Below are 16,492 nucleotides of genomic sequence, written 5' to 3'. Positions count from 1 at the left end.
TTTTTCCTGCATAAAGGAATGTGTGGTGCCCCCAAAGAGTATTTTTTCCACCCCCATAGAAATTCACAAGCACTAAAATGAAAAGAATGGAGAATAAATTATGTATCCTCTGTTACCAAGTAAGACAAGCTATTACTTGCCTATCAACAAATCAATCACTAGGATTGTAGCCATTCACCTCCCCATTCAAATGATTTATTGCATTACTCCCAATGAACTAATGATTTTTTCCCCACCATTTTGTTTGTTAAATGGGGTTTTATTTAAGAATAACATACCAAATGGTAAAAAATAACAGGACAATGCATAGCTTTCTGTCAAATGAGGTAATAAATTGGCTCTGTAGTTATAAATAGTTATAATAATAATAGTTATAAGTAATACATTGGCTCTGTAGTTGCGTAGTTGCCACGCAGATGGATCACCACATGCTTGCTGTTGTGCGTAACTAATAACCCCCCAAAGACCCATTCTGAGCCTGGAAAAACCCTAGTATTGACCATATTCACAGTCACACTGTGGTCATTTTGCTCTTGTGTCATACTTGGGGGTTGGGATAACACAGCCATCCCGGAGTATTTAAAATGGCCACCGTGTGAATACGGTCAGTGTTCATGTTTATTGGTAAACAGCAATTTGAATAAATCAATGACATACATAATGAGGAAAACAGAGCATCTTCAATAAAACAAAATGGATACCCTTCGCTGTCTAGCATTTACATGTAGACTGTATCCTATTTTTTTCTCTCTTTCACTTGGGGCGCGCGCGCGCGCACACACACACACACACACACACACACACACACACACACACACACACACACACACACACACACACACACACACACACACACACACACACACACACACACACACACACGGTATCTCTCCCCTCATCAACCACTTTGTCTCCCATCACTGTCACAATCTGGTCTTTGTATCTCTATCCTTATTTCACTCCATTTATTCTTGTTTCCCTTCACCCTTGTCATTTCCTTGTATGTCTGTCTTTGCCCTTTTATCTCCAACATTCTCTTATACAGACACACGAGAAGATGACAGAGGATGGAGTCAGTATAGTGGCACAAGGCCATATGTAGTAATTGGCATCCTAGTGGCTTAACAGCTGCTCCACTGACATCACTGCCTTCGGACTCTTGGCTAATATTTCATAAGGCCCTAACTGGCTTACAGGACGACTTCAGCCATTTTCAACCTCATAGTATTATTCTGCCTACACATACCTCATGTCCTTGTATGAACGAATAGGGGAAGGGGCCACCACATGGAAGGTATGGATAATGGTCCGGATTATAAATATCGTTTTATTTTTTATGAGACTCTCAACAATGTTACCTGCCATATTGAACGTGGGTGATTCGTTGATGCCCTGTAAATTCGTATGAATTTACAGTATTTCTGTCATTGATCAAATCGTTCTGAAATTGATCCCATCTATATCGTTTGCCCCCCCACCAAAAATGACTTATATTTATCATTCTTGTTGTGAACAGCCCTTAGCACTAGCCGGTCTAGCCCACACCCATTTTTGTACAAACTATGTTCATCACAAAGCTCCGACATCACATATTTGTTCAAATCTTATGTGTTTAATATTTACAAATGTAGTTTGGAAAAGTTCTAAACGATCATGGCTGTTTGAATGTAGTTGTCTATTGTTTAAACTAAGGTCACCAATAATATGAACAGGGCACACACAAAAAAAGGATATCTTGTATTGCAACAGGATTTACATGGATAATTAAAAGTCCAATCAATGCAATCCGTCTGCATTTCTAGTGCCATTATCCAAAGCTCTTTACAATCTGCTCTTTCACCCATTCACAATCAGACACGGATGGTGGAAGCAACTATGCAAGGCACCAACCTGCTCACCAGGGTTCTGTGTATATTTGCACAAAGACACTGTGCAGGAAGACCTGGGGATCAAACCAGGAACCTTCCTGTTCCCAAACAGCCCCTCTCCTTCCTGAGCCACTGCTGCCCTGCTATCTATTGTTTGGTGTGTTAATCTGCTAGTCGATCACTCTATCTCCCTTTTAGACAGAACTATAGACAGACAGAATCAGTCGCAGGCTCAGCACTGTCTCAGCCAGGTGCCTGGCCTCCTGCCAGTCCTCAATATAAGGACTGATGAAGCCATGGTTTTCAGTGTCAGTCAAAGGGAAACTGAGAGGGTGGGAGTTTTAGTGAACCTCAGGGACAGTCAGAGTAATGCGTGCAGCAAAAATAAGAGCAACAGCCAACATCGAAACCTTTATCAAATCAAAGCCTTCATCATGCTGCAAGCACTCCCTTATTCTGTTTTTTTCATCCCTGAGTACTCCCCCATTCTGTTGTTTTTTTTCCTTCCCTGATCTCCTTTTGTTCTTTTTCTAAATGCCATTTAAGACAATCGCATTAGACCATGAAAACATAGGAGAGGCACTTATAGGGAGGGCAAGCTGTTATTCATCAATGTAATTTTTCCCTGTGCTTTGCCTCCACCTCATCCCATCTCCTCCTCCTTCCTCCTCCTTCCATCGCCTCCACCTCATCCCATCTCCTCCTTCCCCTCTTGTTACGAGGCAGTGCTTTGCCTCCACCTCATCCCATCTCCTCCTTCCCCTCTTGTTACGAGGCAGTGCTTTGCCTTCACCTCATCCCATCTCCTCCTTCCCCTCTTGTTACGAGGCAGTGCTTTGCCTCCACCTCATCCCATCTCCTCCTCCTTCCTGCGTTTTGCCTTCACCTCATCCCATCTCATCCTCCTTCCCCTCTTGTTACGAGGCAATCATGTGGATCTTTATTATGAAATACGATCTGTTTCAAGATCAAGAAAAAAACAACAACAAGCAGACAGCCGACATCTCTGTCTCCCTTTTTCTATCTCTTCTGTCTTACACCCTCCATCTTGTTCTTCTACTTCACCCAGCGTTGTTTGTCCTTCCCTCACTGCTTTGCTCCCAATACTCGCTCTCATTCTTCATCTCACATATCGTCGCTGTCGGGCACAAACCTTATATCTCCATATTATATCTTTTTTTTCCTCCGTCATAAATTAATGCCCTATTTTATTTTTCATCATATGACAGTGTAGCACAAATAGCAGAACTTCAAGCTCACAATGCGTCACCATGCGATGCATGAGAAGCTTGTAGATCTGCTATACCTGTAGTGCTGTACTCTCATGGCATTTCTCATGGCATTCTAAAATAATCTCCAGTGAAGAGTGACGAGGGACAAGGAAGCGAAACGCAACAATAGGTCACGAGTGAGACCACATCCCCCAAAAAGCTGGAAAAAACATGACATGTGTCCAGGCCCACTGCTGAGCCACCAGAATGGACCGGCACTGTTGGATTGTGGAGAACAACACAGCGCTGCCAGAAATAGAACCTTTTAGTAATAAAGACCCTGGAGACCTGTGTCTAGATCAAATAACAAGAGCAGAGCAAGCCCTAACGTATAGGATATATAGGCCTGCGCACGCACACGCACACACACACACACACACACACACACACACACACACACACACACAGCGTTACTGTATATTTACAGCAGCCATGGCTCAGCCCGTGCACAGACCATATCCTGGTGAGTCGCAAGGACCAGAGTTCCAATCCCACTTTCATCTTGTCTCACATGTCTCACCTCTCTCTGCCCTTGGTCTAAATTGTCCTACCAGAAATAAAGCATAACATATGTCAAAATAAATCTTAACCACATTAATACTATTCTGGGCAGGTCATAACAGTGAACATTCGTTTGTTTACAGTTAATAGCTATTGCTTTCAGACACACAACGAAATAGCTATGTAAACTAGGGATTAAGTGGTTAAATAAAAAAACATACAGAAGCCGTCAAATAAATGACAGGGTAGTAAGAGGTGCAGACAGACAGAGGCGCGGCACAGTATCACCATGCAGCACACAGAGCTGCTGAGCACTGCAGTTTGGGAATAAGGATGCTCTGGATTGCAGTGGGTTATCAACTCATTCAAGAAATGGGCCACCAGACATCAAAGATGTCACAAAACACCTTCTAATTCGCACGCACGCACACACGCACGCACACACGCACGCAGTCATATTGTCTGCTATAAAAGCTATATCTGTAGGGAAACCATAATTTCTGAACATGGGCTCATAATACAGGATAATCAAGGAGATTTGGTGAAAATTACAGGGGAGTTCCCGGTTCAGGTTGGAAACGATTATCTATACAGATGATCATATAGCATGAGGTTCACAGACCCAATCTTAAACCTCCCGATTATCAGATCCACCCTGATAATTATCAAACACGTTTGATATCTGGGACCACAACAGCTGAACGACTAGTCTGGTCTACAAGAGTGATAGAGCAGAGCAAAGAGAGACTGTGGGGACGTAGCCTGGTGGAATCAAATTGTCTAGAGATCAGCTGCGACTGCTGCGACGCAATGCTAACATGCCCAGTGGAATCCGGGGGTGACCGAATTGGGCACAGCGAGTGTGTGATGCGTAAGTACTTGCGCAAGCAGATCGCGTAAGTAATGCTGGGTAACTATGTATGTATGTGTGTGTGTGTGTGTGTGTGTGTGTGTGTGTGTATGTATGCATGTATGTTTGTATATATGTATGTACTGTATGCATACTGTATGTATGCATGTATGTATGCATGTATGTATGTATGCATGTATGCACGTATGTACGTATGTACGTACGTACGTACGTATGTGTGTGTGTGTGTGTGTGTCGGTGTCCTCTCTTGCCCAATCAGGGACCAGCATCATTTAGTTACGTCACCAAGAATGGTGCTCTCTTATTGGCTGTTGATGGTGACGTTGATGGTGACACAATATATCATAATTTATCAGTTTTTTTGGAAGCGGTGATACCAGTGGTGAGCGCACCTTATGGCACGCTCTGCTGCGCGCAAGTAGGCCATCTTGACAAGAGTGCATTTCTAGTTATTTTTGAGGGGCCCCTCCTATATAAAGGTTTAATGTTTGTTTTTAATTCAATGTTTGTTTTAAAAACGCCATTGACAATGAAGGGAAAATTTATGTCATATTGTCTCTTTATTGTTAATGGCATTTAATGTTTGTGTTGGAAAACTTGCCATGAAAATCGGGAATGCATACACCACCTTAGTTGTAAAATGTCTAGCTAGAGGAAGTATGCTGGCTCTACACCCCTACTCTACACCCCTACACCAGTGATGGAAGTGATATTACAAGAAATATTACATATTTGTCAGGTGAAACAAACGCTGTCTCCGTTGTGCATCTTTCCTGCTGTCCAGTATGCTCATAACATTAGCCGGCGTTATCAGGCGCTCGCTTAGGCGGAATTTAGGCGGCTTCCATTGGCTTAGGCGACATGGGGTCGACTCCCATTGATGACCCACCCACCACCAAACGAGGTAATCTGCTCCAACTAGACCCTACTCTCAGCCAAAGAGGAGTGGACTTTGCAGTGGAAAATGTCTGAGGAGAATGTCTGAAGAGTGCAAACTGACTGGGAAAACTGACTTTGGAAAATGGCAGGTGTGGGGAGTTACACATTAGGTCCAGTGTCAGAGCTTGAGCAGAGCCTTTTGTGCTGGTTCTGGACAACCGTGTATCCGACTCTAGACCGGGCACTGCACTCCCTGTGGTGGTGTGGAACGCTTGTGTGGTATGTGAAGTCGGTGGGACGCACGCCTCCCGAGTTACGTGCATTACAGACGTACATACACACAGAGACATGGTGCATTTATTGTAATTAATATAGAGTGTGCGTGAAGTAACCGGATTTCAAAATCGATTCAGATTTTTTAATTCATGCCATGTGAGCCTAGCTTGAGTAAATATTTACATGAAGGCTTGGAAGTGTTAAGTAGTAGCATACAGTAAAGAAAGATTAGAACTTGATATAGGCCTACTACTGCTATAGCAAAAAATGTTGAACTTCCGCTGATATGAAATGTGGACATTTTAACGTGACAGCTTTATAGCAAAATATTTAATTTGCTAATGCATTCATAAAATCAGCGAACCACTGTCCTAGATTGTGTATCTCAGGCGGTCTTCTTTTCAAAATATTTCTGCATAATGCAAAATTCAGTGTTGTGTCTCAGCTGGATTCTTGACCCAGTTCATGGAGTAGTTGTCCATTTAAAGCCACAGTTTGAAAAATGCATTCGATGTGTCCCTTTGGAACCTTTTTGCCCCACCGTTTATATAGAGGTTTACTTTAAAGCTTTGAAGATATTTTTCACTCTGAAGTTGAATTCCTGGTTCCATTTTCAAGTGAATTTTCACAACATGGAAATCTGACATTATTGCGACTGTAGGTCGCAGATTACTATGAAAACCTGCAAAACCTGTCAATGATTCCGTCAGTGACTCCGTCACGACACCATATATGGCCGTCATTCTGTCATGCTTCGTGACATGTCACGCCATCATATATGGTCATCGATCCGTCACGCCTCATGACATGCTCAGGGCTTAAAGCCAAAAAGAAATCCCAAGATTTTTGCAAATCTGCACTGATCTCATTAAATGACCCCTATGAAATCCTCAGGACTGAAATCCGTCCCCAGGACTGAGAACTTTAAGCCCTGCATGCTCCATCTATGGCTGTCTCCATATATGAAGATCACAACACTGACCTCAACCTACCTGGGCCCTCATCAAACCCTGTACACTCAAGACACTGACCCCGACCCGGTGCCACCCTTAGATGTCCATTATATGAAGCTGACCTGTTCTGACATTCCATATGTTGATCTGACCTAATCAAACCCTGTACACTCAAGACACGCTCCATATATGGCCAGACCCCATCAAACCCTGTACACTCAAGACACTGCCCTTGCTGCCACCCTTAGATCTCCATATATGGAGCTGACCTGTTCTGACATTCCATATGTTGATCTGACCTCATCAAACCCTGTACAGTGACTGTACAGGGTTTGAACCCTGTACAGTGACTGTACAGGGTTTGATGAGGTCAGATCAACATATGGAATTCTGTACTGGCCATATATGGAGCGTGTCTTGAGTCTGTAATACAGACTCAAGACACGCTCCATATATGGCCAGTACAGAATTCATTCCAAATATTGATCTGACCCCCCATGCCAAAGCGCCATCGCCCGCCCAGCAGTCTGCGATCACCCAGGCGGATGTGTGCCCTAAAGGGCGAGGTCACGAGCAAGGTCACAACCTGGACATAAAGGGCGAGGTCGCTTATTGCCCTCTTACTGGTGATATAATAGCATGCTTGCTATTTGCAAGTATAGCCTTTGTCAATAACTAGAAACTCGACCGGCCTGCGGCTGGTCTCGATTCTAGCTCCACGCGGCGTTGGCTCCCTTGTGACGTTGTCACCCTTGCAATGTTGTATTGCGAATTGTAGTGAGCAAGGAAGCTATTGGTGTGAGTAAGGAGTGCGATTGTTGCACATGGAGAATAAGGTGTAAATGCAGACGGGTAGTAGGGGTGCAACGGTTCAGTTAGCCCATGTTGTGGTTTGTACCTGGATGTGGGGGCCGCTGTGTGGGCGGTGGATCACGCTACTGAGAGTGCGTGAGTGGCGGATGGCGTTACCGCAGTCTCTTCTCTGCAGGTATAGCGTAAGCGTCGGCTACTTCTCCATAACTTGTTGCAATGTTTAGAGTTTAGACCTGTGTGAGACTTCTATTAACTTGGTCTCTAGCACGTAGTTTTTCATTTCGCAGTTGCTGCTTATTATGCACTTGTTGTATTGCGTGTATTCCTGCACTGGTTGACTGCCTTGTTGTTATCACGAGTTTGGACGGAGGAGGCATTGTGGAAATACGTATGACGCTAGTGCGCAGTGAGGCGCTAGCATGGTAGCCTGGTTAATAAACCAGACTAATATCGCACGGATCCGCGGGATATTAGTCTGGGGAGGCTCAGCTTGGATTTCATTTCCAGGGAAACATTTTCTCTTTGACGCAATTGGTCAGAGCTACTGTCAGTCAAAGGTCTCAAGCATTGAATGTCACTGTACCAAAGCCCGCCCATATTGCATACCGTGTCCCTATTGGGCGCACACGTTCTCGTGTGTAGAAAATGGGCGTACAATTGAGCCTCTCCAGACCGAAATCCGCCGGTAGGCAATGTTTTTTTGCCAACGGCTGATTCGGTCTGGTTTATTAACCAGGCTACTAGCATGGCTCCCCTTGTTGTTTTTAGTGTGTGTGTGTGTGTGTGTGGAGGGGGGGGGGGGGATTGACAGTCAATAGCGGGGGCAGTGTTTTTTGCAGCAGCCTAGCTCACAGATAGCACAGGCTGTCAGACACGCACGGGGCCTGTTTAATCCGTTCTCTGCGGCTGTAAATGCGCGTATGCGCATGGACTCCGCACACACGCGGCAGTATAGTCAAAGAGATCAAAGAGATGATGCTGTAAATGTGCGAATGTGTGTGCGCACATACCCCAGTAACCCCACACACACGCAGCAGTAGGCAAAGAGATGATGCTAGACGGACTGAGCAATGGATGCAGGCTTCGATGACACGCGTGTCACATGATCAGGTCAGAGCCAATTGAAAGACATATATCGCGATGTCCCCCGTCCCTTTCGGGGGACAACTGTATAATGCTGATAAAGTGGAATTTTCAGCAACTCTTTCTATGAAGCCCATGGCTATAATGCATTATAATCTGCTTATGACAATATATAATTATCTATATACTAAATTCATGGAATCTCTGTGTCTGTGTTTGTCTGCATGTGTGTCTGTCTGTCCCGGGCATAACTTGGGCACCATTCGTCCTGTCCTGTAACTGCAAGTGCATTTACCCGCTTACTCCTAAGAATCGTCAATGCCTTTCTAAATATCCCTTGAAATGACTTAATACACAGAAAAACTAGAAAAAGTTCCCCTCGGGGCACAGGTCTCCACCAGGGCAGGGCAGGTTGTGGCCTCCTGGTGGCGCTATAATAAGCCAATGTGAAAAGGGTGCCATTTCTTCTAATTAGGGTTCTTTGTTTTCAGACAAAACTGCTATTGGTAAAACTGGAAGTAAGTGTTTCTTGAAAGACCCCACCTTAAAGCGGCACTATGTACTTTTTAACATTTACATTTTTTTCCAATGTGTAAGTTAATATAACATATGCAATTGGGGCGGTTGTATGTGTTGTAGTATACAACATGCTGTGTACTTGTACAAGGTACTTGTACGTGAATATGCAATGTACTTGATATGTATTGTGTACTGCCTGGAGTGTAATAGACTGACTGTCTTGTTAGCCACTGGAGACAGCTCATAGAGCAAGGTCAACTTGTTGCTAGCTGATTGTTATTGTTATGTCTCAGTGGCACGTCATTAGGACACCAGGATCCAGAGCTATATATGATTCTGTATGTGTAATAAACTTTGTGAACGTTTTAATGTGACCAGGCTCGTGTCATGTTAATCTTCTCCCGGGCCGGCCCGTCTGTCTGTCCGCCGCCGAACCAAGGAAATAATCAACCGGGTTGTCACACACCAGAACCAGACGAGGGTCCAATACTTAGAACAGTATCTGAGTATCATAACAGTATGTTGTCTCCATGCTCTTCTATTGATCGTGTCAAGGTTCATGTCTCAACCTTGACACCTGAAGGTCAAGATTCAATTCATCCCCTGAGCAAGCAGGCAGGTTCTATTAGCTCAATGGTAAATCCAGGGTAGAAGAGGAAAGTTAAATAAGTAAAGTTATAAACTACACAACAACTTTCTAAAACTTTCTAAAACAATCAAAACATTCTTCAATGGTTCTACATACCATTAGGCCTACTTCATTGAGTTCAAAAGGGTAATAATATTAGCTAATAATACGTTTAATGTTTGTTTAAGGAAAAACTAACTTCTAACCTGCATATAAATATGCCCCCCCCCCTTTTTTTTTCTTTTTTTTTCTTTTAATTCTTCCGTGGGCCACAAGGGGGCGCTCCGCGGGCCGCAGATGGCCCGCGGGCCGCTAATTGGGGAACCCTGTCATACATCATCTCATTCTGGCCAATCACACTTTTCTGTCTTCACTTCAATGTTTGTGTTTACACAAACCCGGAAAGCTGGGCATAGAAAAATGGCATTAAAGGATAAAAAGTGTGGCAGAAATAAAAGAACATAAAGACATAAGAACACAAATCCAGATTGTAAATAAAAATGTGCTTCTCGCAGCACAGGTCTCCACCAGGCTAGGTGGTAGAAGTCAATCTTAACCAATCAGGAAATATCGGACTGCATTCATCATTTGAAGAGGCATTTTGTTCAAAACAAGTCACTCTTGCAAACCTTAGATGCCAATCTTAGCCAATCAGGATGGAATATGAAACACACACGAGGACAGTCGGACAGGGTGAAAACATAGTCTCAGCCACGCCTTTGGCCTGGCGAAGATAATTAGATAGTAGAACCAAATCTGTAAAAGTGTGTTTTAAATGTTTTATCCCACAATTTTGTAACCCATTTTTTCACCCAGTGTCAATTATTTACTGTAATCCTGGGCACTACACTTCCTCTGCCAACCTGGGGGCAGCGGACTGACCTCATGCTTCCTTCTATGCATGAGGAGTCCAAGCTGCTTCTTTTCACTTGACAGGGGAGAGTTTCCCCAGCCGGACGTAGCGCGTGGAAGGAACACGTTATTCCGACCAGTTCCTTCAGGCTGGCCAGGGGGAGGTAGTTTAGAGACCAGGATTATGGCATGTTTTTGTGTTCATGGTTTAATCATTTCAAAGTTCAAGGGACTCTGTGGCAAGGCCCGATCGCATTCTGTCTTTGGAAGGACCACAAGGGCCTTGCTTGAGGATCTCAGGCTGTGCTGAGTGTCCTGCTCATATGGGGTTAAAAGGTCTGTGTTGTAGGGAGAACCTAAACTGAGCCATGCTTTAAAAGTAATCAATAAAATCAATTCTAAAACAAATAGGTAAGCAATGAAGGGATGCTCAAACTGTCGTAAAACCCCCGACATTCTTTTTATCCTTTCTTCTCCCCAATTTAGTCGTTATGCGAATGAATTCCTCCCCCACACATTTCTGTGTGTTGTCAGTGCTGCTCTATTAGAGTCCCCGGCCTGGCCCACAGAGAGGATTTAGACTAGAGCCTCCAGCCTACTAGCCAGTAGAAGCATGTATAGTGACTTCACTAATGCTAAGATGAGGATCGATTGATAGAGAGACAAGGTTTTGATTGATTGAATATTTGTATTGACGATTTGTTCCTTTAAAGGTATATTCAGTGATTTCACTTAATTCAAATATCAATTTTTTTGTTTTGTTGTGATAATCCTCCCTACTATAGAGTGTGCTGACCATATAAGGAGTTCCTCCCTGTCCCCAGTTAACCCCTGGGGGTCAAAAAACCTTAGGTTTCGTTTTTGACTCTCTATCCTGATTGGACGAAAGGCTGGGTTTTTGAGTGAAATCACTGAATATACCTTTAAGAGATACAGACTAAGTGGTAGGCACATAATGATTCATACAGAGGGAAAACTGAGTAGTCAGTTAAAATGACTACTCTTTTTTTAAATTGTCATAATACTGTCTATAATACATCATAGTCATAAATTGTCAAGTACATTATGCCTATTTCACCCTGCTATGACATCATGCACTTCTCCAATTACTTTGCCAACAGGTACTGATGTCATACTACTGACGTTATAGCATTGATGTAATAGATTACTAATGTCATAGACTGGCTTCCAATTACACTGTGCCTATTTTACCCATGCCATGCTCGGACAACGCAGGGAACCAAGCTACTATAGCCATTTATATTTCTCAAGGAGTTCTGTATGAGGAGAAAAGCCATCTACTGTATAAGAGTCTGAGGTGTTTGTGCATCCAGAGATAATCTTTCAAACAGAAGAACCTATCAGTGCTAAATGTCTTGTGCACACCTTGTGCACACCTCCTCCCATTTTTTCCAAGTATTTTTAAATGTTTTTAACATAACATTGTTTAATGGAAGTCAACGTGGCTTGGACTGGCCACATGAAGTCCAGGACTATTCTTTTTTTTTTTAGCATTTAAATATTTTATCTGTTAATACAGCAAACATTTTTAATGCAGCCTAGTGCAGTGGACAAATAGGCTTTTTTATGGGAGCCGAGGGCTAAAGGCCAGAATTAATATAGCGCTGCATAGCTTTAGAGCAGCAATGAATAGACGGACTATGGTTCATTTATCATGCCTTCTCTCCCATTCTATACATGGACCAATTATAAAGCAGACGGCCCCTGTATGTGGTACTTTCTCATTCTCCTCCTCCATTATACCATTCCTCCTCTTTCATATCTTGTTCTCTGTTGTTTATCCTGCCACTCATGTCTACATCTGGACATGTGGCGCCTGTGGCTCTCTCTCTCTCTCACCAATGTCCCTAAGGCCAGTTTGACGTCACATTTACTATTCACACACACACACACACACACACACACACACACACACACACACACACACACACACACACACACACACACACACACACACACACACACACACACACACACACACACACACACACACACACACACACACACACACACACACACACACACACACACACACACACACACACAGCAGCATACGATCACACATACAGTAACTAGGATTGCCCAATGCACATACTGAATAGCCTATATATAGTATACTGCATACTCTTACTCCAGATTCCAGTTTGTCCCTCTAAATTACATCCCTGCCCTGTTATACAAGTTAAACTTCACTGGTGTTTTAAACAGATGCTACATGGTATGGTCAGCCATAGCTGAAGGGGTAGAGAGGATGTCTGGGAAACAGAAGGTTCCCAGTTTGCCCCCTCGGCTCGGTCTGTGTTGACATGCCCTTGAGCAAGGCACTTAATCCTCTGCTCCCTGCGCACTGCTTTACTATAAATACCACCCACTGCTCCTCGTAGTTAGGATGTGTTAATGTATGGGGACAAATGTTACAGTACGTATGTGCAAATGTGATATGACAACAAACAATACCCCCAGAGGACAATATCGCTTCCAACATGAATAGTTTCCATGTGTACAGTGGTCTGGTACAGTGGTTGTGTTGCCTTGTGACCTTTTCACTTTTAATTCCTTTTCATCACGTGCTATAGCTTGGATTCTGAGGTGACAATACCATCAGGGACTTTATTATGAATTCCATCCACTATTTTGGCTGTGAACATGCAGCAAGGATTATGGTTGGTCAGGTCTGCCTGTCTGTCAGAAACGTTCAAGCAGTGAGCACTGCCACAACACAAGACAAATCTGTATTAGGCTGTGAGGATATACAACACATAGCTGTTTACGATGGACCTACGTAAGTGTATTAAAAGACATGGTGGACTTTGTAACTGTTACCAATAATCTGTATTTCAGATGGAATGTGTGTATGCCTGGTAGGCATGCATTCAGAAATGGGCCAACATTTTCCAAAACCTGAAACATCTACTTTTTATTGACAATGCAGGTATTTTATTGAATGTGGGTTTTCATAACTGTAAGATATTTTAGACACAAAAATGCAAGCCTATATCAGAGTCCAATAAATTGTAGTAAATGGCAAAAGTTTGTGTCTGATGAAATGCCATTTTCAAATGTTTACGATTACATCATTAATGATGGAATTCTGCTTAGGGTAAGATTTCACTTTAGTTTCCTATATATAGCTACTTCAATTCTATTCTCAAATGTCTTGCCCATCATCATTATCATCATCATCATGAACGATTACTGATAAACATTATATTAAATGTCCTGCAGTGAAACACAAGCCAAGCCCATGCTAAGTGGGTTAGGGGGTAAATCTTCTGGTCTCAGGGGGCCGGCCATTGAGGCTATGCAGAGCTCTATCGCTCCCTATTCTCTCTCTCTCCTTGTCAGTGTGTGACAAGCCCATAACAGCTCAACTGAAAAATACCAACATCCACCTCCTCCAGTGTTCCTTTTACTCCCATCCTCCTCCTCACATTCTGCCACCCATGAGCCATCCACTCCACTCTGTTCTGTCTCCATAGTTTATTCTCTCCCTCTTCCTGGCTTTCTCAAATATTTTCATTTACTTTGCCTCACCTTACCTCTCACCCATCCTCTTCTCCTCTGTCGCCCCAATAGTCTCATCGACTACTATTATCGTTCCTCATTCACACATACGCACTGCACACACAACTTTGTGCATGCACACTCGCATGCACACAAGGCACCAGTACATTTACATATATGAAATGCAAAACACCTACTCTCTCGGTCCATCATATTTACTCAGGCTATTGGCAGTGCAGGCTTACAGTCTACACTACAACTGGTGAGGTGATCACCAAACTACAACATGACGTCACTGATCCGTGGTGAAGAGGAAACCACCGCTCTCCCCACCTCACCACCGGAGCGGTGGTCACCTCACCACCGAAAATCCATACTATGTATAGGCCTTTAATTCTACTACAGCTATTTACTGTAAAACTACAATGTATCATTGCTTGTGAGGACAAAGCACAATTAAGGCCTATGACTCATTATTATAAGGAACTGATGCACAATACGAGGAACAGTTCTGTGTCACCCGATTATCAAACATTTCCATCTTAATCTTAACAGTCATAATTAGCTATAATGTAGCTTCCGCAGGAATGCTGTTACCAAAAGCTGCTCTTTGGTAACAGCTAAAGTACTTCCTTTACTTTAACCAAAATCTTAAATACTGTAAGGGTGCATTTCTGATACTCTCAGAATGAACACCTTGGATTTTAACTACATGCACTCACTGCTTACCTCTGTTAGGTGTGGGTTGGGGTTGAACCCACACTGGTTGCACACCATGGAGCGACACTGTGTGCAGGTGTTGGCATCCGTAGTGCCCGTCAGGTCGGCGGTTTTGCAGACGGGGCACAATTTGCTGCTAGGCATGGGCGCAATTTGAGGCACAGAGTACGGTGATGTGGGAACGCTGCCTCTGTCTGGGGTGACAGCGGGGGACCTCCCTCCTGTCTTGTCGCCCAGATCCACCTGGAGGCTTTTTCTGTCGACGTGACCCTGGCCCTGGGAGGCTAACCTGTCCCCAGGGCCACTTTGGGCTCCTGCTTTGGGCCCCGGATCTGTTTGGGGTGGTCTGCCGGATATGCTGTGGAAACAAGACACGAAGAGGGAGATGATACATCTGGGTCCTGCACACAAGATGTAACCGACTTCTATATATTGCACTTAAAAAGTAAAACTCAACATTAGTTCAGATTTTGGACGTAGGAAATACTTGCCGTTAAAATAGTGGTTGCAAAGGTATTAATTGATTGCCTGGGTCTCGTGGTGGGAGTTCTATTCTGGTTTTCGTGAATATTATGGTAGTTCCGGTCATTTGGCGGGGGTCTGGGGGCCACTCATTAAAAATAAATTAATCCACAAAACTAGCGTCATTGGCATTGTTGACCTGTTTCTACTATATAGAGAAACTTTAGTTCAACTTTGACCCCTCTGTCACATGGAACTATTTTTTGTGTCCAGTGTCACCACGCGAGCAGCAGCAGCACAAAACAATAGTTCCATGTGACAGAAAGGTCACAGTTAAACCAAAGTTACGCTATATGGTACGGAACTACTTAATATTTACCAAAACAAGACCAGAACTCCCACCACAGGACTCAAGCAATCAATTAATGCTTTTGCAAACACTATGCCAAGTATTTTCTACAGCTTTAAGTCCAAAGATCTGAACTAATCCTAAACACATTCAGATTTCAAGGTGTTTATTGTCACATGCATATTTGTGTTCGAAACATAACATACAATAGAAGGTAGCACGGTACGTAGCATATTGTAATTTAGGCTTTCTGCTTCATTGCTTAGACGCCCACACTATGAGCAATTCTAACCTCCCTAGCAATGGAAATACATCCAGTTCTCCCAGCTCTGGCAGTCGGTAAGTATGCTCTCTATATATTACAATTGTATTACATAACTCTTCTGGCAGAGGGCGCATGCACGCGCGCGCGCGCCCACACACACACACACACACCATCATCACCAATTTCCCATTTTCTGAGTAGAGAAGCAGTCAAGTCTATATTTAGGCTATATAATTGAAAACATAGCTCAGTCATCATATTGTAAGTCATTAGTTCTGTATCGTAAATATTTGCTCATGAATGCAAATGCTGAGAGTGAAGTATTCCAGGCAGGTGTATTGCACTGTGCAGCTACAGTATTGTCCTGGCATCAGTGATGATGTGGTTGATGTGAAGTGAGGGCAGTGAATCATAAATAATTGCTTGGCGTTGCTCGCTTTTGATTTTTTTCTGTGTACTGATTCTGTCCCATGGGCATATGTTCATATTGCTGCCAGGAATAGAGGAAATCTTCTATCAAAACAAATAAGAGCTTGTTGTGTCATGTCCATCGCCTTTAAAGGGGAATATGACTCATTTTCAACATTTTACTATGTGATTCACTATGTTAATGATTTTTCTAGGAAACACGGAATGGGGGGACTTTTTATTTATTTT

The 16,492-nt window shown here is 43.3% G+C and overlaps 1 protein-coding gene across 1 annotated transcript in view; it reads right to left on the bottom strand.

Annotated features, from left to right (window-relative positions):
* Positions 1 to 16,492, bottom strand: part of bsnb (bassoon (presynaptic cytomatrix protein) b) — a gene marked incomplete at both ends in the record, with an annotated part of 83,136 nt that overhangs the window by 60,111 nt on the left and 6,533 nt on the right. Inside the window, one exon of the mRNA XM_083771034.1 lies at positions 14,769 to 15,117. Within this exon, the coding sequence (XP_083627160.1) occupies positions 14,769 to 15,117 (349 nt within the window). The remainder of the gene's footprint in view (positions 1 to 14,768; positions 15,118 to 16,492) is intronic.

Source organism: Protomyctophum parallelum (genome assembly GCF_964188405.1).
Source record: "Protomyctophum parallelum genome assembly, chromosome: 8".
Classification (NCBI taxonomy): domain Eukaryota; kingdom Metazoa; phylum Chordata; class Actinopteri; order Myctophiformes; family Myctophidae; genus Protomyctophum; species Protomyctophum parallelum.
This window is presented reverse-complemented; position numbering and strand designations above follow the sequence as displayed.